Source organism: Schistosoma haematobium, chromosome ZW (assembly GCF_000699445.3).
Source record: "Schistosoma haematobium chromosome ZW, whole genome shotgun sequence".
NCBI lineage: Eukaryota > Metazoa > Platyhelminthes > Trematoda > Strigeidida > Schistosomatidae > Schistosoma > Schistosoma haematobium.
In genome coordinates, this window is record NC_067195.1 from 59,420,424 (window position 1) to 59,444,886 (window position 24,463).

At 35.0% G+C, this 24,463-nt stretch overlaps 1 protein-coding gene across 1 annotated transcript; it reads right to left on the minus strand.

Moving 5' to 3' along the window:
- Positions 1–14,321: 14,321 nt before the first annotated feature.
- On the minus strand, positions 14,322–24,244 carry MS3_00004024 (uncharacterized protein). The gene is made up of 2 exons (XM_051211905.1): positions 18,105–24,244; positions 14,322–16,586 (listed from the first exon to the last, which is right to left on the minus strand). The coding sequence occupies exon 1, from the start codon at positions 21,955–21,957 to the stop codon at positions 20,233–20,235; it is 1,725 nt and encodes a 574-aa protein (XP_051072028.1). The 5' UTR covers positions 21,958–24,244; the 3' UTR covers positions 14,322–16,586; positions 18,105–20,232.
- Between the last annotated feature and the right edge of the window lie 219 nt (positions 24,245–24,463).

The window sequence follows — 24,463 nt, forward strand, 5'->3', positions numbered from 1 at the left end:
GATGTCCGTCTATCAATTAAGGGACGAGTATACTGCGCGACAGTTCGTTCTTTTCTACTCTACGGCCACGAAACGCGACCATTAAGAGTAAAGATATTCGTAAGCTACTAGTATTTGACCACAGATGCCTTAGAAATATTGATCACATCTGCTGGGATCACTGTGTATCTAATAGTGAGGTTAGGTGCAGGGTATTAGGGAATAATGGTAAACTAGTTGATGCGGTTGTGAATCTTTATCGACTGAGATGGCTGGGTCACGTGTTGCGTATGTCTGAACACCGATTACCACGACGCGCAATGTGGACTAGTGTTGGAAATGGTTGGAAGAATGTTATGGGCGGCCAAACCAAAATCTGGCATCTGTCTTTGAAGGTACTAACTTCTGATCTGAGCAATGTCGGTAGATGCAGACTACTTGGTTGGAGTCCGCGTGACTATCGTAACCAATGGTTGGAGACTCCAGGTGACATGGCTCAGAATCGGTCACAATGGCGTCAGTGTATACACTCCTTATCTTCCCTTAAGCTATGAGATTAAAATCGTCTCATATCTTTCTTTCTACCAACTCATTTTGTCATTTTGTACTATGTCATTGTATGCAATTTTTCTTTTATATATTACCACCACTGAATTAACTACTTCTAGGAATCCGTGTTCATCTTGTTGTGCTAATGAGGTATGGTAACTTTGATCGATGCACATATGTGCCTGGTCCCACGTCGTGACTAGTTTTAAGTTGAATGTTTGAAATATAAATCATTTCATCGGTAATGGTTCATAAACAACTGGGATCTTGTATTATTGTAGAGAGTTGAGTATGATTCCGATTAAAGTTTAATTAGTGTACAATATTTCATTAACTAGTAGGGTTAAAGTGTTAGAAAACTACGACTTATTAGTCGTAACACATTATATACTAGTCAAATAAGCGTTATAGTGGGACGATCTATAATTTCTCAAGTATATAGTTGTTGTTTTGACCGATCATCCAAATTTAACAAGCACTTATATTAGATCAATGAGTCTATTAGTTGAGTAATATGAAAAAATAGTGTTCATACATAGATGATAATTTATAGTTTCTGTGTGGCTGATTTATATGAACATATGTTCCACTGTGAATGTAGCCATTATTGTGACCACGCTTGTCTGTCATAAAACAAAAATGGAATACGGTAACTTTTGTGTATGCATTAGTGACACTACTTGAACTTCGTTAGACAACGTTATTTCCAATTTCTTTTTCAATAGTCAGGTGTCTACACATGAAGTCACGGTTGTATCGATAAGTATATCTTCCTGAGAAATTCAACTCAAACCTATGACATTAAGATCGACAATGTGACAGTCTAATAACTGGAAGAAATTTTCTCTAACTGAGAATAACATGAGATACCTTTTAACCCTGTCTCAGAACTATTGATTTTATTTTAAAGGAAGATGTTTGAATAACTAATTGTAAATACCTTCAGCAAAAGCTGAAGGACACAAAATATGTGACATTTACTCTGGTGAAAACCGAAATGGTGAGAGTGATACTTCATGGTGAATAATCTACTTTAAAAGCTGAGATTTCGTATATAAAAAGTATTCACAAGATGTTTTCACAACTGTAGTTTACCAAACAGAATTTCGTTAGTTTTATTTCTTAACCACTGATCTCAGTAGATGTTAATAATATTATACACAGTTTTTTCTAATTTATCTAATCGAAGACTTCTTGTCTAACTAGACAATATAATACAATAATAGGGCGTTAACATGAATAAGTTCTCTATTTCTTCCCATTTTACTGTCCTAATTTTCCTCTTTATTTATAAGATATCCCATTGAAACAATAAATTTTAGTTGAACAATTTAATTGGCGTCATTCATTTACTGATGCTATTATCTTTATTAGTTTATTATATATTGGTGTTTCTTTCATTGCGCACATTCCCGAATAAATGTATTAATCTTGACTTTGATGCAACAATGCATTAAATTGTAAACCAACAACTTAGAGGTTATATATATTCATGATCTAGATTATAGAATACGTAAATAATAGTATAAAGATGAGACGATGACTGAATTTGTCGGAGAAATAAACGTTCAAGCTTGGAATAATAGATTCTAGCCCTCTTCCATCTGTTTCAGTTTAAGCAACGGAGTGGTTTGACTTACCAATACATACATACAAATAGTGTAACCCTAATCCGAGCATACAAGCATGAGTTTGATTTGACTATATTCAAGTTTGACAATTAATAAACGTATGGATGGAAATATTTCAGTATTATTTGAAATGTTTCGTGACAAGATATATTTAAAATATTTAATGTTTCTAGATGTAAAATCTGGATAATATCGAGATTTGATACAGTGAAATTCAATGTTTTTCATACAATCGTGGATTAAGAGATTATTTATTCCGTAGGTGAGGCATTTACTCACTGAAGACAACGGTGGACGCTCGCACAAAATCGTGGATTGGTCCAAGTTAGACACTACCACTGTTGGATACCGGCTCAGTGGTATACAGACCGAAGGTCCCGAGTTCGATCCCTTCGTGCGGGGTCGTGGTTCCGCACTGCTGAGGAGTCCCATACTAGGACGAGACGGCCATTCAATGCTTCGAGGTTTTCAATGGTAGTCTAACATTGATCCATTCATGATATCAATCTAAACTGTTTATTTTTATTCATTCAAGCAGGAAATTAAACAAAGCCATTTGTTTAGAAAAATGTATGATACATAATAATTGTATGAATGGTATTCTTCAAACACTGTTACTCTTTGAATCATATTTCATCATAAGGGTAGATAATTTTACAGAATGAATTACATTTATCGTACATACCTGTCACGTTTAATTCTTGAATGATGATTTAAATCTAACACGAAAATATTTTCTCATGTTCTGTTGCAAATAAGTTTTTATCATAGTTACCTTTACCGTTAAATAAAATACACTTTTATCCTGATTACATCGTTGAACGATGTAATCATCTATTTTCATTATTCATTTTTTCTATTCGTAATTATATCTCAACTACTCTAAAATATTATATTGTGCAAATGTCAACATGTTTGAATTTCATTTGCAGTGTATAATATAGCTCTTTTTCGTTACACATTCTTAGTTATTTTATCTCATTTTCAACCCTTTACAAGTTCGTCATCTTCCATTCATAAGTCTGTTACTCGTCATTATTCCCATCCTATAGGTGTATTACGTGCTTCTTTGGACAGCATAAGAGCAACTCCCCGAGTATGTGGACCATTTTCCTCTTCGTGGCCGGAGTACAGCAGCATCTCTCCGTAATCTAACCTTTTTTATGCAGCTTAGGTCCAGTGGGTTTCACTTATTCCGATAACCGCCAAGTCGTATCTCCTCATTTCCGTAGCTATTTGATTGGTCCTCCCGGTCTTCCACAATGTCTGGTCATTCCATATACCCATATTAATTGTTGTTAGAAGCGCCATCGACTTCGTGACTTCCTGGTAAGAGTCATAATTCTTCTGAAAGAGGATCCTTCAACTCTGAGGGCAGAGTTTAAGTGGTTTAAATTGTTTATTCTGGTTAGCATTTTTTAGCAAGGTTGGTTTCTACGGTATGGGACTGCTGACCCCATGCCCAACTCTTCAACAATAATTTAGAATAAACTAAAGATGAATGAATTGTGAATCCATTTATTATTTGTTGATTACTCCAATAATGGTTATAGGGAGAATTGGAGTGATGTGTGGAATTTGTCTCGGACAATCTTTGAAATAAAGTATTAAAGAAACTAAATTTCTAAAGATGAAATTTAATTTATTTGCGTGACTCTAAACTTTTTTGATGAAGAACTTAATAAATTCACTTACTGGCAGTTTAAAGTCGACCTATCGGAAATATAAGTACATCATAACAATTACCTGGATAAGGAAACGTAAAGTGATTGGACTCACTATTCTACTTCATTATAAATGAAAGTCTCGAATTCCTTTTTTTAATTTTATTTATACCGCTCATACTTTCTCTACTAGAAATGGTTTAGTGGTGTAAAAATATTGTTGTTGGCGTCAGTTAATCAGTTACATTTTGTATGTTTACAAATTGTGTTATTACGTAATGTTATAATACTCATGTCAAATTTATGTAAAATATGATTATATTCAGCAATGGCAAAGCACTGTAGTTCACGTTGCTTTATTTTTTCAATTTCTAATTAACAAGCTTATTACTAAAACTGGTTTTACCAAGCCTGTAAACCAATTACTGACTATCTTGTTTAATGTTAATTTAGAACTATTTCATATTTATTTGGCATTCGACATCTAAACTTTTGCTTAATTCAGTGAATAATCCCTATTACCATTCTGGGTATTTGAGCGATGTTTAAGGTGAATTCCAGTTAATAAAACAGCTGATGTGTTAATTACCAATTCCATCACGAATATTCACCAAATCAACACATGATACTTCCTTATTTTATTGGTTAATTTTTTCTATTTGGCCAAGGCAAATTTGTAATAAACAATTCAAGTATTCTGTTTGATATATTAAATTTTTTATTATCACATTCTTAAAAAATATATGGACTGAAATATAAACAAAAATAAATGATAATTACGCATGGTTTATCATAAAAATAGGAATCAGAAAACAAATTTTTCCCTATAGTTAAGCAAAATAAATTGCGATAAACCAAACAAGCGTTTTTTTTTGTAATCAGTGATGGATAGTGGCTAGCAGTAGAATCCAGGACGCGCGTTTCGTCCTATTTGGGACTCGTCAGCTGGATGTACCTGCATCTCAAAGTTGATGACGAAACGCGCGTCCTGGATTCCACTGCTAGCCACTATCCATCATTGCTTACAAAACGCTTGTGAATTAGGGCAATATCAAGGCATACGCACAGCATGCACATATGCCGATAACAGACTGATCAATTGCAGTCTTAAACCTCAACGGGAAGATACAAGCCAAATAATACCAAGTGAATTCAAACAAGCGTTGTTGATGGTTATTCAAAAAGAATTTCAAAAAGGAAACCTGAGCAATATCAAGACAATAATCAATCAATAGGTCTGTTTAATTAATATCTGATAAATGAAAATAGTATATACAAATATATAGCTTACGATTATAGTAGTAGATCATCCAGTGTTAGAATACAATTCACTTTTTAATGTAACAACTAAGTTATAAAACGACTGGACTAAAAAATTATATCATTATTTATAAGAGTTAGAAAATGAAAAATATCAGAAACAGAATGTCTTCAATGTAATTAAAGTATATCCTGTTACCTGGACATACTATTTAAACGCTATGCTTGTAAAAATATTTTATTTATAACTTATCTATGTATGTTGGCTGGTGATAAGCTACATTTTAGGCAGGCAGACAAATGACTGTGAGATCCCCTTTTTTACAATTGTTACAGGAAAATTTATATTTGATAATTTTTTAACTTAATTTTTGACCTAGATATATTGTATAACATGTTTACATGCTCAGAAGATTATCATGGCGTCCACATTTCTCTTCAAAACTGTTGTGACTTTATGTCCAGCTTTTATCACATGATTTAATCTTCGCTCGGATATAACACCTCCCTTTTTTTTGAAGGTTCCAAGTTTAGATTCTGATTTTTAAAAAAACTATGTGTAACTTTAAATTCTCCAACATTCTCCTCCTCCGCGAAACAATGCCGGATCCTTATATCTTCAAGTTACAATTAATAGGAATTTATTTAAACCATGTTTCTCGCACTGAATGGAGAATCCACCAGAAATGACTAGATGATAATGAACGACCTTTAATTTGAGGTCAGAGTTTGGTTCTTCTGAAGCATTATTTTCAAATTCATTAGGAATCTCATTAATGGATAATGGGTCATTAGGAAAATCAACATCTAACAAAATTAAATTAGATTTTTGACCATCATATTTTCCTCATTTTTGTAAGAAATTACATCAAAATTATGTGAATTTTTATGAGAACCCATATCTGGTACATTGTCATTAGAAATCGGATAAGTTGGTTCGATATAAATTTCTGTCTCCCAATGATTTTGAGTAACAATTGGTACAATTGGGTTCATTATGTTGCTCCAGTTATTTTCTGAATATGAGTCCCCATAGTTTTCTCGACTAATATCACATGGACCATAATTTTGTTCTAGCTGAAGTTTATTTTCAGAGCTAGACAGGGCCAGTAGTGTTTCATTTAATTCTGGACTCTGAGCTTCATCTATAGGATCTGGTTCTTGATCATCTGGTATTGTCACAACTTCATGAGCATTTGGCACAATATTGTCTTATTGTAAGCCGGACAATTTATCTATATTACATTTTGCTTCAAGTATAAAGGGATTTGAACCCTCCACAGGATATGCTTCTGAAATGTTAATTACTGCACCATTGTCTGTGTCAGAAATAGATTTCTTATTTTCTGATTGAGTGAAAAGTCTGCCAAAAATTGTTTTAAATAGTTGTTGTTGAAAGGCTAACACCTTCTGGTGCCGTTGCTGTTGCTGTCTTAATAATAAATGCAACTGTTCTAAAGAAACTGCCATTTTTTACTGCTAATAATAATATTAACTCCAAAAATCACCGGCAATTATTACAGCTTAATTCTTTCCAAAATCTGAGTCACCAATTGTTGTATTATTTTTTTTGCCAAAATCCCCGTCGCCACTTTATTGTGACTTTATGTCCGGCTTTTATCACGTGATTTAATCTCCGCTCGGATATAACAAAAACAGACTAAAATTATTGATAAGACGTACTTACTTACTCGTTAGCGTTTTTTTAGCGAGTTAGTTTTCTATGGGATGGGGACGCTAACCCCATGCCCAACCCTCCTCCTTTATCCGGGCTTGGGACCGGCAGTAGCCCCCGGAGGGACTCCAGGAGGAGTTATTAATAAGACATAACTATCACCAACTAACTTTCCGTGTAAAATTTGATGAAAATTAAGGTTTTGATTTGCTGTAATAACCAGAAAAATATCATATTCTACTAATTACATTGGAGCTTGATTATGGTTGACCTTAAAACAGAACACCTGCCGTACTCAATTAAATATTAGAATGAAATAATTGTGCTCAATCAGATTTTAATTTTAGCTTATATACTTTTGGCAGTCAAACTTCAATATCAACTCAAGAAACATAAATTTTTATCATTTTCCTGATTTTTGTTAATAGGAGGATTATTAAATCCTTTACCTTATTCTACATTCTGTTTTCGTTGTCATTATAGTAAAAAAGATTTACAATTTATTTTTGAACCAATTTTTACTGAATTGTGTGTGTGACTCCAACAGATAGCTTAAAACTTCTACGGAGTAATTCTTTGGATGAGATACTGAAAAGCTTTCAACGAGAATTATTCAACTACTTGTGTATATCCCAACAAGAAGAACTTTCAATCCAAAAAGTCATTAGCTTACCTTTACCAATGTTAAATCAGATATAAGAATTTAACGATTAACATTTATCCCTTTTATTATAGTATGTTAATTATTGACAGTAAATCTTTCAGTCAGATTACGGTCCTTATTTAGATCATACAACGCATCGGTTAAATGAATAGAGCCATATTTTATTTAGTTACGAATTGAAATATGTTTAGAAATACACAATTTGGTAGTCAATTACACACAACTTTCCTAATTGAGAACCTTGATTACATTTTTTGTGACTATTTACTGTCAACAGTTGTTTTAAAAATTATCAGCTACAAGAAACAGACATTATATAATCTACGTTTGCGAACTAACAAAACATTCTACTCAACTAAACAAGTATTGAGATACTGTTCATTTAGTAATCACCAAGTTTTTGGATCCTAATCAGAATGGTAGTACCATGCATTCAGATTGAATGCTAGTGGAAATTTCTATTACATGAAAATGATTTTCAGTTGACAATGACATCAGTTGGAGAACCAATATAAATCACAGAACATTAAACACATTTCCATTCCAAGTTTATAGCTATTAAACAATTTTCAAGAGTGAATCTGCTATCCGATCGTTTCGAGAGGAATTTCTAAGAGTAAAAAGTAATAATTTTATGGAGTCGGTTATGTCATAAGCAATATAGTTGATTGGAGTCGTAAGATGCGAATGACTGACAAGGTCAAATGTGACTCAAGGAAAATGAATAAAGTGGTCTGTCCGGGAGCTACAATAACCCATGTGGGCTTGTCACGATACTAGACACTACAATAGTTACAGTTTTGAAATTAAACATAATGATAACCCAGTTGAGATGATAAACAAACATGTGACAATTAAAGTGAGCAAGAACAATAAGGTTTGCAGAATAAAATGAATTCATTCTACTTCACGGTTTCTCGTCAGATGCATACAACCTAAAATTACAATTATTAATATGATTATTAACAAATGTTTAACATACTTGAGTCTGTGAAGTTTAGATAAATGTTCGAAACGTAACCGAAATCATAATAACAAGAAGGATATGTATACAAAGTGCATGAATAGACATAGTAGTTAATACCGATGTGTATCTGTATGTTGGGAAGTAATAATAATAAATAACTATAATAAAAAATCCACAAAAAGGCATACCACTCTAGATATATTGATAATGCGTTCATTATCTGTGACGATATGGACCAGGTATCTCGGTTACTAGGTCACTTCAACAACTCTCATCTGACACATAACGTTTACAATGGAATATAAAAGTGATAATCAATCTAATTTTCAGATCCTAGTGTAAGACGGAAAAACGATGGATCTAGTGAGAAAAGTATATATAGGAAAGAAACATGGACAGGACAGTATTTGAACTTTGGCAGGTGTTGTCATATCAGTTAGTGATGCTAAGTCTAAACGCTCTTCAACAGAGCTAGAATGTTATGCCCAAACGGGAAAATAAATGAGGAATTGGTTATTCTGAAAAAGCATTTCATAAAAAGGGGTAGCTGAAGAAATCAATTATGAAATACGGAAATGAACATACCAAGGATGATAAACAACCAACTTTTGCAAAGAAACCTATCTTCATTCGTCTTCCATTCAAAGGATATAAGATTTCAGGAGGAATCGATAAAAGAGTCAAAGTGGCACTGAAAAGAAGCTTCTCTGCTGCTCAATGGGTTTAACGATTCAAAATCAAGTGTTCGTTATATCATTCAAAGGTAGATCAATACCTTCCCGACGTCAACTTTAAGTGCATGCATGAATTTGTATGTACCTGCAGTAGCAAGTACATAGGATGGAAAGAGAAGGATCTCTACAAAGTTTTCTAAACATATTCCTAGGAACTTACAGCTGAAAGGGAGTAAAGTATTTACAAGTGAAATTGTCAGACACCTTCTGGATAGTGGACATGAGGTAAACACAAGTAATACATTAAAAACAATCAACAGATAAAAAAACATCAATCTTACGGCGTTTGAAACAGGCAATCTCTAACAAATGTTTCCAATCTGATCTATGTACACAAAAGGGAAATGTAATTAGCCTCTCCCTGCCATGATAATTGAGAGTTCATCTAATAACCTTTATTAATCTAACCTTTAATTAAATTTTCAACACTGTTCCCAACCTTTTATCTTTGTTTTCATTTCGTCTTCTGACATTCATATCTTAGATAAACTTTTTAATGTTCGCACGTTGAATGATTATCTAATCACCTATTAATTTCATAACCTTTCAATAATTACTTTCCAACATACAAATGCACATCAGTATTAACTACTATGTCTATTCATGCACTTTGTATACATATCCTTCTTGTTATTATGATTTCGGTTACGTTTCGAACATTTATCTAAACTTCACAGACTCAAGTATGTTAAACATTTGTTAATAATCATATTAATAATTGTAATTTTAGGTTGTATGCATCTGACGAGAAACCGTGAAGTAGAATGAATTCATTTTATTCTGCAAACCTTGTTTTCTTTGGTCTGTTTAAATTTATCAAGGAATCTTTCTGTATGGAACGTGTGACATGTTGATGTCATTTCATATAAATTAATAATTCATTGATTTAACGGACATAATTCTGTTGGTAGGGTGATATGTACATTTGAAAATAAAGTAGGGATGATATCTATTCCCAGAAGTACATTGGTGACTGTAATCAGATAATAACAGAAAGTAAGATTTGATCAGAAATTAATCTTATTAGCTCAGTTCGTAGAACATTTGGAAAGTAAGCAGATGACTCTCCCCCACAGCTATTGTGACAAAGTCGTCATACTAATTTTACACATTGTCTTGTAACTAACAATTGCCTTCAGCGCAAGTACATTGACCCCGTAATGATAACATGTTATCATATGTATCAGATTGTAAATACTTTAAAATAGTTACTGTCACTTAAAGTTCAGTAGGTCGACAAGCTTTTCTAACTTAACAAAGAAATGAGTTACAGTATATCTTGACTGTTTTAATGTACATTAATGTATACATCTATTTACATTTAAGATCGGATGAGTGTTTAATGGGGCCCTTCATTTTGATGTCAATTGGATCGAACGATGTTGTCGACGGGCTCACCACTTTTGCGGCCTCTTATCTGACTCTAATTGAATCGTATGAATTTTATTGAAATATACATTTGGCCAATCCTCGTATGTAATTATCGACTTAATCCGCGTTAGTGAATAACGAAATTAAACAAGTCAATTACAAGAATGGATTTCTGAATACACATATTTTGTACACTCATCAATCTGAACAGACAGAGGGATAAAGAGAAGAGAAGAGAGAGTGAAACAAAACGATGCACGGCGAAGACATGTGAGCCGACTCGACTTAACCCAACCATTAATCAATATTTATAGTCAGCCAAAAATAAGCTAGACATGTGATGAGTAGAATAAGATATGCACACACATACTCCTATATAAAAACAGTTAAGGTTGATAAGTAAATAATGAACAAGGTCAAAACGTGACTCATGAAGAATGGATAAACTGGCCTGTCCAGAAGCTAGAATAAGTTGTATGGGCTTAACATAGTAACTGACACTACAAATGAAAGTTGATTATTTTTTCGTTACTAACACTTTCCGTTTCTCGTTCAATAAACCTTCAATTGAGTAACTTAATATTGTTACTCTAATATCTTCTCTATATGAACGTTTTGGAATAAGATTTTAGTTGGACTAACATACAAGTACAGACAGTGTTTTTTTTTCTCTTTTCAATGAATGTTAGGTTATTGGAAGAATACTGATTGGTTGATGTTAGGTTATTTTACGAACTATCAAACTAATAAATACTTAGTTGCAAAAAAAAAACCCCAACTTTCTAACTAAAATAATCCCAATGTTCAATACCAATCATAATTGACAATTGAATTGTGTAATTGCTTTCAATCTAGTTAATAATAGTATATATAGCTCAGGTACCAAATAACAAACAGTAACAAATGTTAGAGAAACAACTTAAAAATAATAAAAACTAGATTTGTATATTAAATAAGAATGGCAGTACTTTGATTATTAATTTTAATGAGTAAAAGAAACTACATCTATCAATCAAACAACAAATCTTCAAAAAACAAGAGAGAATATTAGATTTACTATTTATTTCATCTAGTGTAACGTTTGTGTTTAACAAAGAATTAAGTTTTGGGTGAGACTATAATTTACGGACGACGTTTGAGCAACGTTAAAGTGAACTTTTAAGAGTACCCACCTAATAACTAGGACTAAATGAGTGTTATAAACCAGTGTAAGGAATTAGAATTATGATTTACAATTGATGGTTAAGGTTAGGGATGAGATTTATGATTTTCATCACTGTTGGGGTGATCCAGAAATCGCTTGCAAAAGACAAGCAAGCATCAAGAAACACTAAGAAGTGTTTCGTCCAATCAGCGTTCACTTGGAGTCTTGGCCAGAAATATCAAGGTAGCGAAACGTCACATGCGGAAGCTCTGATTGGTTGGCTGCTACAGTGCTACTATGTTTAGTAGCATTCCAGAATATTCCAGCGACCCTAGAACACTTAAAATATTATGGAAACCCTATATTTTCTGTAATAGAATGAACCTTGGAGTAAAGTATTTTCTCTTATACTTGAGTCTTCTCTCTGGTGTTCAAATCGCTGTGTAGTTCTAGCTTGAGGGTTACCAGAATAGTTTAGGAAACTAATATAGCGTTCAATCGATAAGACTTATCAATCACAAACTGATATCAGTTATGATGCCAACACTTTATTTAGTCAAATAAATGGATGAGTTTCGCGCCAAAATCCGAGACCTTTTATCTTATACCTGATTGGTCCGTTCATAAATTATAGCCTCGCTAAGTTTTTTCAATCATACGTCATTACTACATTAATTGAATATATATTTCTTGAAAGTAGTATAAAGTAAGCTTAAGCACGCAATCGATAGTACCACACTCCACTGTAGATATATTGATGACACATTTCTCGTCTGTAACAATCACAAGCACGCCATTAGACTACTCGATTTGTTTAATAAAGCACACAAGGATATAGAATTTACTATGGAACAGGAAGTTGAAGGCAAATTCCATTTCCATGATATTGGGATCAAATGAACATCTGATGGCACATTACACAGACATATTCATCACAAAAATACTTGGAGTGAACTATGTCTCAATTACTATAGTTTCTGTCCAATGAGTTACAAAAAGGGCATTGTACGAACCCTTTCTGACCGTGCTCGTAAAATTTGTTCGAAGGAATGACTGGATGACGAGATTACTCTCATCACTATTGCTCTACGTGAAAATGTATACCCGTTGAAATTCGTCCACAAATATGCAAAAACCAATCCTCGGGCAAAATACGATAGAGTAGAAAAGAAAACTTGCTTCTTATATTTACGTTTCAAAGGAGATGAAATTGCTGTATTAATTAATCACAGATTAAATTCCGCGTTGAAAGTGGTCTACCCAGCAGCAAAACTAACGTCAGTATGGACAACGAACTGCTCACTTAAACAAACTAAAATCGACAAGTCCTCCTTTCTCAGTAGCTCCAACTGCATTTACCAATTCACATGTACGTGCAAAAGCACATACATTGGAAGAATTGAGAGAAGATCGCATGTTTGCATTTCTGAGCATGTTCCAACGAACTTGAGGCTGCGAGGGACCAAGGCTCTTAACAGTGCAATAGCTCGGCATTTACTTGACACCGGGCATACCATCGACATTTCGCACGCTTACAAAATTATCAATAGACAAAGAAGTACGACTACTCTTCGTTTCGCTGAAGCGATTGCGATAAAAAACTTAAACCGGATTTATGCGTTCAAAAAGAGATATTCATAAGCTTATTATTACCGTGGTAATCCAATTTCTTTTTTTTTTGGTTATTTGGGTTATTTTATTCATTTATTTATTTTAAAATATCTATTTTGTGTTATATTCCTCCCCCATTACCTGATTCTTAAAGCAACTTTTTATTCACACATTTCCGCCAACTGATCCTCTTATATTATGTTAACTTTTCAAATTCTATTTTATTATTACGTAACCTATCTTCTTACTGTTTTAATTGCATTAATCTCTAAAATAATCACACAATTTATGAACTTCACTAAACTGTTACACCACCCACCCTGAATTATTTCCTTATTTCTAATACCAATTAACCTCTGACCTGTTCTAGCATATATATACATATAGTTATTATTGTAAACCTTTGTCATTTCAGTTATTTACATTCATTTATGTCCTACAGGAGGTCAGTCGCGGCTCGGATAGCTCAGTGGTAACTTCTCTGACTGTGAAGCTGGGTGACACGAGATCGAATCCGCCAGGGAGCACCAGTTCCCTCAAGATTACAGGTACACCTTGCTGACGAGTGCCAAGTAGCACGAAACCCGGGTCCAGGGTTTCCTGTTGACTACCTCCAACCACCATCTAAATCTCAATATATAGTACCCGCAGTGTCGAGTCACCTAGACTGGTGGCCACATTGCAACATGATCGATAGCATTCGATCTGCACTAATAAGGACTAGACAAACATGACATTGATCACCACCCAGTGATCAATCAATTGTGATTACATTCATTTATGTTTCACACTATCTCAATGTAAAAATTCTATTACATATTTGGTTGTAAGCAGCTGACGAGAAACCTCGAAATATTATGAATTCATACTATTCTGTATCAATATTTGTTCTTGCTTTATTTAAATTAAGTTTTCTAAAGTATTTTGTTTAACAAGTACTGTCATTACAGCTTGATATTGTAAGATGTTGCCAATTGAATGTATTCCTATTCAAAAAAATTATTATATTCTTGTATTATTCAGAAAATTAACTGATTTTGACATAACTGTCATAGAATTTTTATTCTACTTCATTGATATTTGATCTTATTAGTGCAACATTGATTAACTTCTTGCGTGTTATAGTAAATTTCCATAGAATGTTATTTTTAAACTTTATGAATTCTTTTTTACTGGACAAATAGATTAAAAATGTAATCTAGTTTAAGATGAAAAAATTGTCTTATGGCAATGTTGGTTTGCCAAAATAATCACATTTGAATTTGTCATAAAACTAAGAAATAATGTAAAAGTTGAACCACTAATAATAAGTTAAACATTAACACCATTCGATGCCTTCCATGCAGTCTACAGGTTAAATGTTCGCGCGTGAGACCGAAGTTTCTGAGTCTGAGTCTCGAGTGAGGGATTGTGGATGCGCACTGCTGAGAAGCCGCATACTGAGACGAAACGACCGTCCAGTGCTTCGAAGTTTTCAATGGTGGTTTATCTTAGATTGACTCATGAATTCAATAATCAAAATTACTATAATCTCCTCACATCCCCGTTCGGACAAATTGTTATTGACTGTTAATTTATATTTATAGCTTAATTTAATTTAAAAAAAGTAGAGCCTAAGTAATTCTAGGATATCTTTGAGAAGTGATATCAACCAAGAACAGCACGAACATTTTATCAAACAAACTAAGTATTGAACATTGATTTGTATTCAACATTCATTAAGACATCACTATTTTTGGAACTTTCAATATTTTTCATACTGTTATCTCAAAGTTTTAAATTCTATAGTAGACAAGCCTATCGGTACAAAAATGTAGAAATCATGATGTTGTCACGAAAGTCGGATGACTTTGAGCTAAATCAGCTTGTTCATGGAATCATACCTAATCGTTTAATTTTTTGGGAATTGCGGCTTCTAACTCTGTAATTTTTTGCTTTAACTCTCCTCAGTAAATGACAGTTTCAAGTCATTTCCATGCAGTTGTTTACAGTTAGTTTTTCAGTTTACCAACACTAGAATATTTCCTCAGTTTGATTTATTTTTATAGTCATTAATAGATCTTTTTCAATACTTCGATGATTACTACATGAGTACTGAACATTAATTGAGGTCATTCTAAACTCATTCTTATGTTATACTCTTGTTACGCTTATCTGAATACTGGCATGCTTGGTTCATATATATCCTTAGTGTACACATGATCCAGTACACTGAACACTTATGAGCGATCGGGACTTTAGTTATTTAATACTGATTGGTTGTATAGTGGTCAGATACACCCGATAGTGATGCATTTGGATAAGGCATCAAGAGATAAAAATATGGATTTATAAGAGTTTATAGGTTTCTTAAATTCCAGAAGTACTATTTAGTTAGGTGGTTTTTTCAAGACTTTGTGTAATTTAAAAGCACATCTCATTACAAGCAGTCTTCAGATAAAGAGGCTGTAGATACCTGTGAAGGTTGCACATCAAACTCAGAAACCTTCTTTTTTCAAGTTAACGTGATCCCCTAAACTCCTGAGCTCTGAGCTGAGATGTAATGGCTTACAGTTTGAACTTCAATTGCCTTATGATATGACGTAGTTTTCATCTAACGTCTTTGATGAGTCATCACGTTTCTCTTGACTTTTTTCACTCTACAGGTTACGGCTTCCCCCTAGAATCAGGGAAATTCATCTGGAAGCCAGTTACTTGTATGTATACAAGTGTTAGTAAGCCACTCTAACACGTAGGCTGTCACAGTATAATAAGAAATCCACATAATTTGACGTATATAAACCTCATCTGACTTCTGATGAATCTTTTAACCCTAGTTTAGTCGCATGAGTTTTGCAGTAACACTCTCACGATTAATTTTGATGACGGCTAATCCTTGTTAAGCCCTTTCATCTGCCAGACAATGTTATCGACATAGTAACAATTCATATTTCTTTGTATTAGTAGAACCTCTATCATACCTACGTAAACTTGTATATTTGATCTCTCATTACAGCCTACACATATTTCTGTATAACTCAAATCGTGATTGCTTAAACATGTATAGCTCGATGTATTATTTTCCTTCCCTCATATATATGTGCTTGTGTTATAAAAGCAAACTGTACTTCGATTCGCCGTGCCTTGATTTGATATGACTGTAAATTTGCCTCTATACTCGCTTTCAGTGATTCGTTGGCCTTTTCACTTCAAGTCCGCTCGGTGTGTTTGTTATTCTGTGGTTCGCGCGATCAGCTGATAAATTGTAGTTGCAGCTTCTTACCGCCTTCTGAATTTAATCCCATGGGGCCCCCGTAGTAACGGTTATCAAGGTGAACGTTTAACGAATTTTCCTTCACTACAAGTATCGTAGATTTTAGGAAATAAAGCAAAATATTAGTTTCTATTGTGTATTATTAAACAATCCATAGGTTTTAAACTGATGACTAAGTAACTTTTTCTGAAAAAAATATTTTCTTTACTCTAACAATGGGAAGTAATTAGTTGTTGTTTACCAAATTGCAAAAGAGTTAGACCATTTATTCGTTTAGTTGAACAATATATTACAAATATATATGAAGTGCTTATCACAACATATACCACTGATATCTTAAGTAAATCTCAAAGTTAAACGTGAAAACTTTTCAAATGAATAAAGCAGAGACATTGCTATAGATTGGGAAACATTCTAATATCCAAGCTTGAACATTTGGTTATGAAGATTTTCAGCATAGCTAAACAGCACTTACTCTGTAAAAAAATGTAAAACTTTAACAAACTTGAATGGGCTTTATTCCCCATAAAGAACAAATTTATCAGAATCCATTAACTCAGTTGTCTACAAATTCATATTTGTAATAGATTGTTATGAAGGCAGTCGAACAAACGTTGGAAACCAAGAGTTGTCAGAAGACTTTTTCATTCTAGTATGGAGTTCCTCAACACTGAACAATAACGAGGAATTAATTGACATATGATCATATGAAGTAAATATTTGAATATAGTTCTACTATGAATAAAATCACTTATCAGTCATTAATTTACTCAAAACTTTGGTTAGTAATCCTACCAATACAAGTAAAATGTTACTAGTTATAAATGTGTTAACTGTAATTGAAAATATACACTTTTATAAAGTAAGTAAAATTTACAGTTGATCAATATAAATAGGGTTTATTCAATTAGATCATGAATTACTGTACTCCTCTAATCTTATTATTTTGATTCTTTGGCTAAAAACAGAAAGCGTTTTAGAAAAAAATAAAATCTTAGTTAAGTCATTGAAATGAACACCATACACTAGCTGTCAAATTGATATATATTAAAGGAAAAAAAACCCAATTGTTAAGATGATTACAAATGTAGCTGGTTATTTTAATAGTATGTTGTTAACATGAACTTAATAATAATGTTACGTTCATTGAAAAATCAATAAATTTTGTTTTCACTTGTTGCATTCATATAAACATTTCCGTTTATCTGAGCCTTTATCAATAATAATAATAATAATAATAATAATAATAATATTATTATTATTATTATTATTATTATTATTTCACCATAGTGAGAGTTACATTTATAATGATAATGTGTATTAATTAAAATCACAAGTTAACTAATATATGAGTCGATTGACTGTAGAAAAATAAATCTGATAGTAAGACTAATATTAATGTAGGAAGCAATTTCCTACAGATTCAACTCGAAGCTAATCTCTAGACCGTCGAGTACAGAGTCTTGGTCTAGCCAAAGTCAGAACAAGTAAGCTATTTGGCTTGATAAACTTTATCTGTTTCTAAAACATAAATTAACATCGTTAGTGTGCAAACGAACAGTACAGTCTATTAATACAGGAAAAAAGAGACAAATAACATACCGAACGGTAGCCAGAGAATAGGAAGAATGAGCCAACAAGCAAATATTGTTTTACAATGAACATTAAACTGTGATTGGCTAATAAAAGATACAGTCGTACAAGGTCAAAAGGAGTTAATGTGGTGGTGGGCGTTTCCTTTTATTATTGGTTGGTTCGTTTATCGATCACATCTTACACTCCCCGAAACGCGCACCACGTCCATTGTCCAGGGCCGTCGTCGCTTTCAGACAACCGGCTTCTTCCAGCAAGCATAGGCTTCGCACATCTCTGACGATTTCTTCGTTTGAAGTTCTCAACTTTGCCGTGCGGACTCGTCCGTCCGGGCCATAGCTTACTTGCTCGACTATAGCCTTAGGCCATAGACCTCTATTCATTTCGACGTTACTAACGAGGACTAAGTCACCCGGTTGTAAGTTCTTGTGTACGTCCAACCATTTGTCTCTTGCTTGAAGAGTCGGTAAATATTCTTTTATCCATCTATTCCAGAATGCGGCGGTTAGTCTTTGAGCTTCTTTCCATCTTTTGTTGTATAATAACGTCTTATCCACCGAAGCATCGTTGAATGATAATTTTTTATGAATCAACAACAACTTGTTCGGAGTAAGAGCTTCTAGGGTACCAGGGTCATCTGTCATCTTAACCAGAGGTCTGTCATTCAGTATCCGTTCCGCCTCAGTTAAGAAGGTTTGCAGAGTTTCATCGGTCAACACGTTTTGGAATAAAAGCACTCTTAAGATTCTTCTAATTGATCTTATAATGCGTTCCCACACACCACCTCGATGACTTGCTCTAGGTGGGTTAAAACGCCACTCACATTCTCGTTCTTTAAGGTGGTTTTCTATTTTATTAGTATTCCAGGAACGTATAATCTGTCTCAAACTGGCATCTGCACCTCGGAAGTTTGTGCCGTTATCACTAAAAATACGCTTTGGACATCCTCTTCTGGCAATAAATCTCGTTAATGCGCATAGAAATGAATCCGTATCTAAAGAATAGGCCATTTCGATGTGAACGGCTCTAATAGATAAGCAGGTGAATAAACAGCCATAACGTTTCTCGACAACTCTACCACGCTTGGCATAGAACGGTCCGAAATAATCCACACCTACTTGACTAAAGGGTGGCGAATGAGTCTCTACTCGGTATTCCGGCAACGGTGCCATTAGTTGGGAACATGGTTTAGGATAAAGTCTTCTACATAAATAGCATCGTTTTAGAACCTTCCGAACAGTAGAATATCCTCTAACAATCCAATACTCCTCACGAATACTACTCAGAGTTTGAGTAACTCCAACATGTGCGTTAATCACATGATAACGCATTATAATCATATCTGTAACAAAATGATTATTAGGAAGAATAATCGGATATTTGGTTTCAAAGGGTAAACATGATAACTGCAAACGTCCTCCCACGTGGATTTTGCCTTCAAACATAAAGGGGTTGAGATTTCTTATAGAACTTTGACGAATTAATTTTCTTCTCCTGTTCACCTCGTCCATTGCTTCTTGACCTTTTTGCTGTCTAAAAGCGTTTTCTCCGAGCGTCAACGGTGCGCTGTTTAGAATTCTTTTTTCGGCCGGGTACGCGATACTTTGGACTAGTTTAATTATGTCACTCTTCGAATTTTCGATATCCTCAGCACTTAGCTCGCCTAAGGTTAGACGATTTCCGTTCCTCTTGTTTAACATATTATTGATAAGCCGTCTGCAGTATGAAAATACCCTTAGAAGTCTGGACCACGACTTGCACGTACGAAATCGATCTAGGAACTCATCATCGTGTCTTGGAAGTTCGAAATCCTCTGTCAATACATGGGCTATAGTGTTCTCAATCTTTTCTAGGTTAGGCCACTTATTTTCTTCCTCCCACAAGAATCTCGGCCCTTGTAACCACTCTCTTACCTTAGCCTTATCATTTAGTGATAATCCACGAGACGCGTGATCTGCAGGATTCAATTTACCTTTCACATATCTCCATTGGCTCGGCGTAGACAACTCGTGTATAGTTTCTAACCTGTTACTCACAAACCTTTCAAACCTTTTAGTCGTATTTTTTATGCAATGAAGCACAACTGTCGAATCGGTCCAATAAATGACTGACGAAATGGGGATACTTAACTGTTCCCTTACGTGCCTTCCAATCTTAGCACACAGGCCGTTAATTCCATTCTGGGTATAGTAACAAGCTTTAGAGGAGCAACCCTAGACTTAGCTAGCAGGAATGAACAATGAATCTGACCAGAAACACTTTCGTAACGAATATACGCAACAACACCATACGCAAACTCGGAGGCGTCGGCAAAACGATGAATTTGCGCAGATGATGGTTCAAACCCTGGTTTCAAACACCTTGGTATCCTTAAGTGGTCTAACCCTTTTATATGTCTACACCAATTATTCCACTTTGTTGGACAATCTATGGGTAACTCGGCATCCCAGTCTAGTTTCTGACGACAAGTATCTTGTAAGATCACTTTAGCCGGCAATATTACTGGGGCCACAAACCCAATTGGATCAAAGATAGATGCTACATACGATAAAACATTCCTTCTGGTGGGATTTCCGTGAAATTCGTGAACTTTGAAACATAACTCGTCTGTTCGGACGTTCCACTCTATTCCAAGAGTTCGTTTACTTGTCTCACTGGACTCACAGACAGTAATGCTTCCTTCAGCACGGTCTCCTTCTGGAATGAACTCCAGCACTTCAACGCTATTACTAGTCCATTTAGTTAAGTTAAATCCTCCCAAACTTAGGAGTCTTTTAAAGTGCGAATATGTCCGTTTGGCTTCTTCTATGGTATCCACACTTATCAATAAATCATCCACATAAAACTGTTCTTTAGCTGCTTGCGTAACAGCCCTGGGAAATTTATCTTTATTATCAGAAATCGTTTTCTGTAAAGCAAAGGTGGCGCAACATGGCGATGAAGTTGCCCCGAACAGATGAACTTTCATTCTATAGATCCCGGGTTCCTTTTCTAAGTCTCCACCTGGCCACCACAAATATCTAAGAACATCTCGATCATGCGGCGGAACTATTACTTGATGGAACATGGCTTCAATGTCCGCTGTAAGACCTACTGGTCGTTGCCGGAACCTGGTGAAAACGTCTACTAGGTTATTGACTAAATCAGGCCCAGAATAAAGGCTCTTATTTAAAGACGTTCCAGCATACTGAGCTGCACAATCGAACACTATTCTTAGCTTGTTAGGTTTCTTGGGGTGGAAGACTGGATGGTGAGGAAGATACCAAATTCGCCCATCAGAGTGGTTATCGTTTACCTTTTCAGCGTAATCTCGTTCTACATACCGAGTCATGGAGTCTACGTAGTCTTGGAACAACTTCTTATCCCGAATAAGTCTACCTTTCAAACAGCTAAGTCTACGTTCTGCTAATTCTCTGTTATTAGGTAACTCGTGGTCGTGCCTCCAAGGTAGAGCTATTTGATAGTGCCCGTTTAACCTTTGTACTGAATTTGATATAGCACTGAGTGCTATACGATCTTCTACAGACATCGATATAGTACGACTAAATGGATCTTTGAATTCAGTTGAGTACAACTGTTCGAACTTATCCTCTAATTCCTCTTTAGCTGAGAGGTGGTTGAGTGCACAATTGCTTTCACAAGGTTTCCTATAGGAACCGAACAGCGTCCAACCTAACGGAGTCTTCACGGCGAATGGTTCATTCGACTTTCCAGTTCTTAACTCTTTCATTTCGTGTACACTCGGTGCGTTGCACCCGATCAACAGTTTGACATTCTCATCCTCTACTCTAGGAAAACTTATGTCTTTTAAATGCGTCCAGGATTTCATTTGGGACGTCGTTGGTACCGTCCTGCGCAACATAGGTAATCTCTCGACTGTCCATACGTTTGGGATCCTAAATGACGAAGACGAGTCTAAGGAGGAAACCTCTAGTTGAACCTCTTTACACTGAATTGTGGAATAGTTATCCAACGTTTTCAACGAAATCGTCTTAGGCTCTCCTTCTAAATTCAACCTTTTAGCTAGATCTTCTGTAATAAGCGAGGCATCCGACCCACTATCTAAGAAGGCGCAAGTCTGTGCTACCTTTTCTCCATTTCTTACCAGTACAGGCACTATTGCGAATGCTGCTTGTTTCTGTACACGCTCAACACTTTTCTCCGTACATAGCTGGGTGTTAATGTGTGCATCAATATTAGTATTCCTTGGTTCTTCCCGCAACTCGTGTAACAAGGTATGGTGTCTCCAGCCACACCCTTCGACAGCACACGATCTCGGCGATCGACAGTTTTTTGCTACGTGGTTTGCCTTCAGGCATACATTACACAACTTGTGTCTAAGAACGAATTCCTTCCTTTCTCTAACCTTCTTGTCTTTAAATTTCTGACATTGATCTAAAGAATGATTACTGGAGCACTCCAAACAAGATGAACTGCGTAAGAGAGCGTTATCATCACTAGCACTCGCATAAGATATTCTTGCTGAATTGTAATCTGTACTAATTTTCCTTTTTAAAACACCAACATCTTTATTGCCACTATTACTACCGCGGTTGACAAGTAAGCCGTACCTAGTATTAGCAATGTCTGACTGCTCTTTCACAATTCACAAAGGTCCTTGAATGAAGGTTCTCTACCTGTCTTAAGAATTCTACACGCAACTTTAACCCATTCTCTTTGCAGGTGTAACGGGAGTTTTAAAAACATGCATTCGATAGTCTTTGTAGAATTAAGATCAGATACATAGTTCATCTGCGTGAGTGTTAGCTCACAAATATGCATCTCACGAGACAACCTTCTTAAATTATATGGATCGGTCCCTTTAATGGCAGGGATGTTCAGCATCTTATCAATAAATGCATGAGCTACTATATGCTTCTGACCAAATGCTTCCTCGAGAAGTTCTAGTGCTTTACGATAGCCTTCTTCTGGTTCAAGCAATGCGCAATGAACAATAGTGTTTTTAGCTTCACCATCACAGTACTGGATCAAATAGTTTAACCTAGATCGGAACCCAATGCTCTCGTCAAAACAGTCCTCAAAATTCCGTATGAAGCTCCAATAGTTCATAGGGTTACCATCAAACCTTATAATCTCTTTCTTTGGTAGGTCTAAAGCTCTAGACATCATTGTTACCCAGTCTTTTCTATGAGGAACATCAACGACAGATGTAGACTCATACGTCATCGCCTTGTCAACCATAACTTGATCATAATGTTCTTTTCCTTTTGGCGTAACCGTTCTAGCTCGATTTCTTTTTCTGTCTGAGCTAAACGTACTTTAGCTAATTCTAACTCTAACAAGGGATCCATTCGGTAGGTATTTCCTCCGAGCTGGTCATCACTATGGGTTTCTGAATAATGAGGAGACAATTCAGGAATATGATCAGTTTTACGACTCTCCATAGACATCTAAAGGTACCCAATGTACGAAACTTTGATGAGATACCGTTCGAAACTTTGTAGGAAGCAATTTCCTACAGATTCAACTCGAAGCTAATCTCTAGACCGTCGAGTACAGAGTCTTGGTCTAGCCAAAGTCAGAACAAGTAAGCTATTTGGCTTGATAAACTTTATCTGTTTCTAAAACATAAATTAACATCGTTAGTGTGCAAACGAACAGTACAGTCTATTAATACAGGAAAAAAGAGACAAATAACATACCGAACGGTAGCCAGAGAATAGGAAGAATGAGCCAACAAGCAAATATTGTTTTACAATGAACATTAAACTGTGATTGGCTAATAAAAGATACAGTCGTACAAGGTCAAAAGGAGTTAATGTGGTGGTGGGCGTTTCCTTTTATTATTGGTTGGTTCGTTTATCGATCACATCTTACAATTAATTTCAGAAGGGGTTTTGTGGAGATTGTAGTAATTTCAATAATTAAGATCATGATTCAAGTGAAGCTAAACTACCATAGAAAACCCCGAGAGGTGGGGTCGTGGATGCGCACTGATGAGGAGTCCTAAAATAGGACGAAATGGCTGTCTAGCGCTCCTAGGTTTTCCATGGTTGATTCATGAACTTAACTGTATGAGTTTATGTCCGGTTTTTTATCACGTGGTTTATCCACCAATCAAAATACGACTTATACAATCTTAGCATTGTGCCAAGCCAAAGACTTTCGATCGGTATGAGCAGCCTAGCGTCCTTATTGGTCCTATGTCCGCCTAGCCCATCCACTTGAGTCCAGAACACCAATACCAGCTTCCACTATGTGAATCGAATCATTTATTTCAGACATACTGGGTTCATATATCAATAAAACAGATCGCAACGCACCATAAAATAGGAAATAATATTTGTACACAATCAAGTCAAAAAGTGGCTGTGAACGTGGGAGGTAGTAGTTAAGATACTGAACAT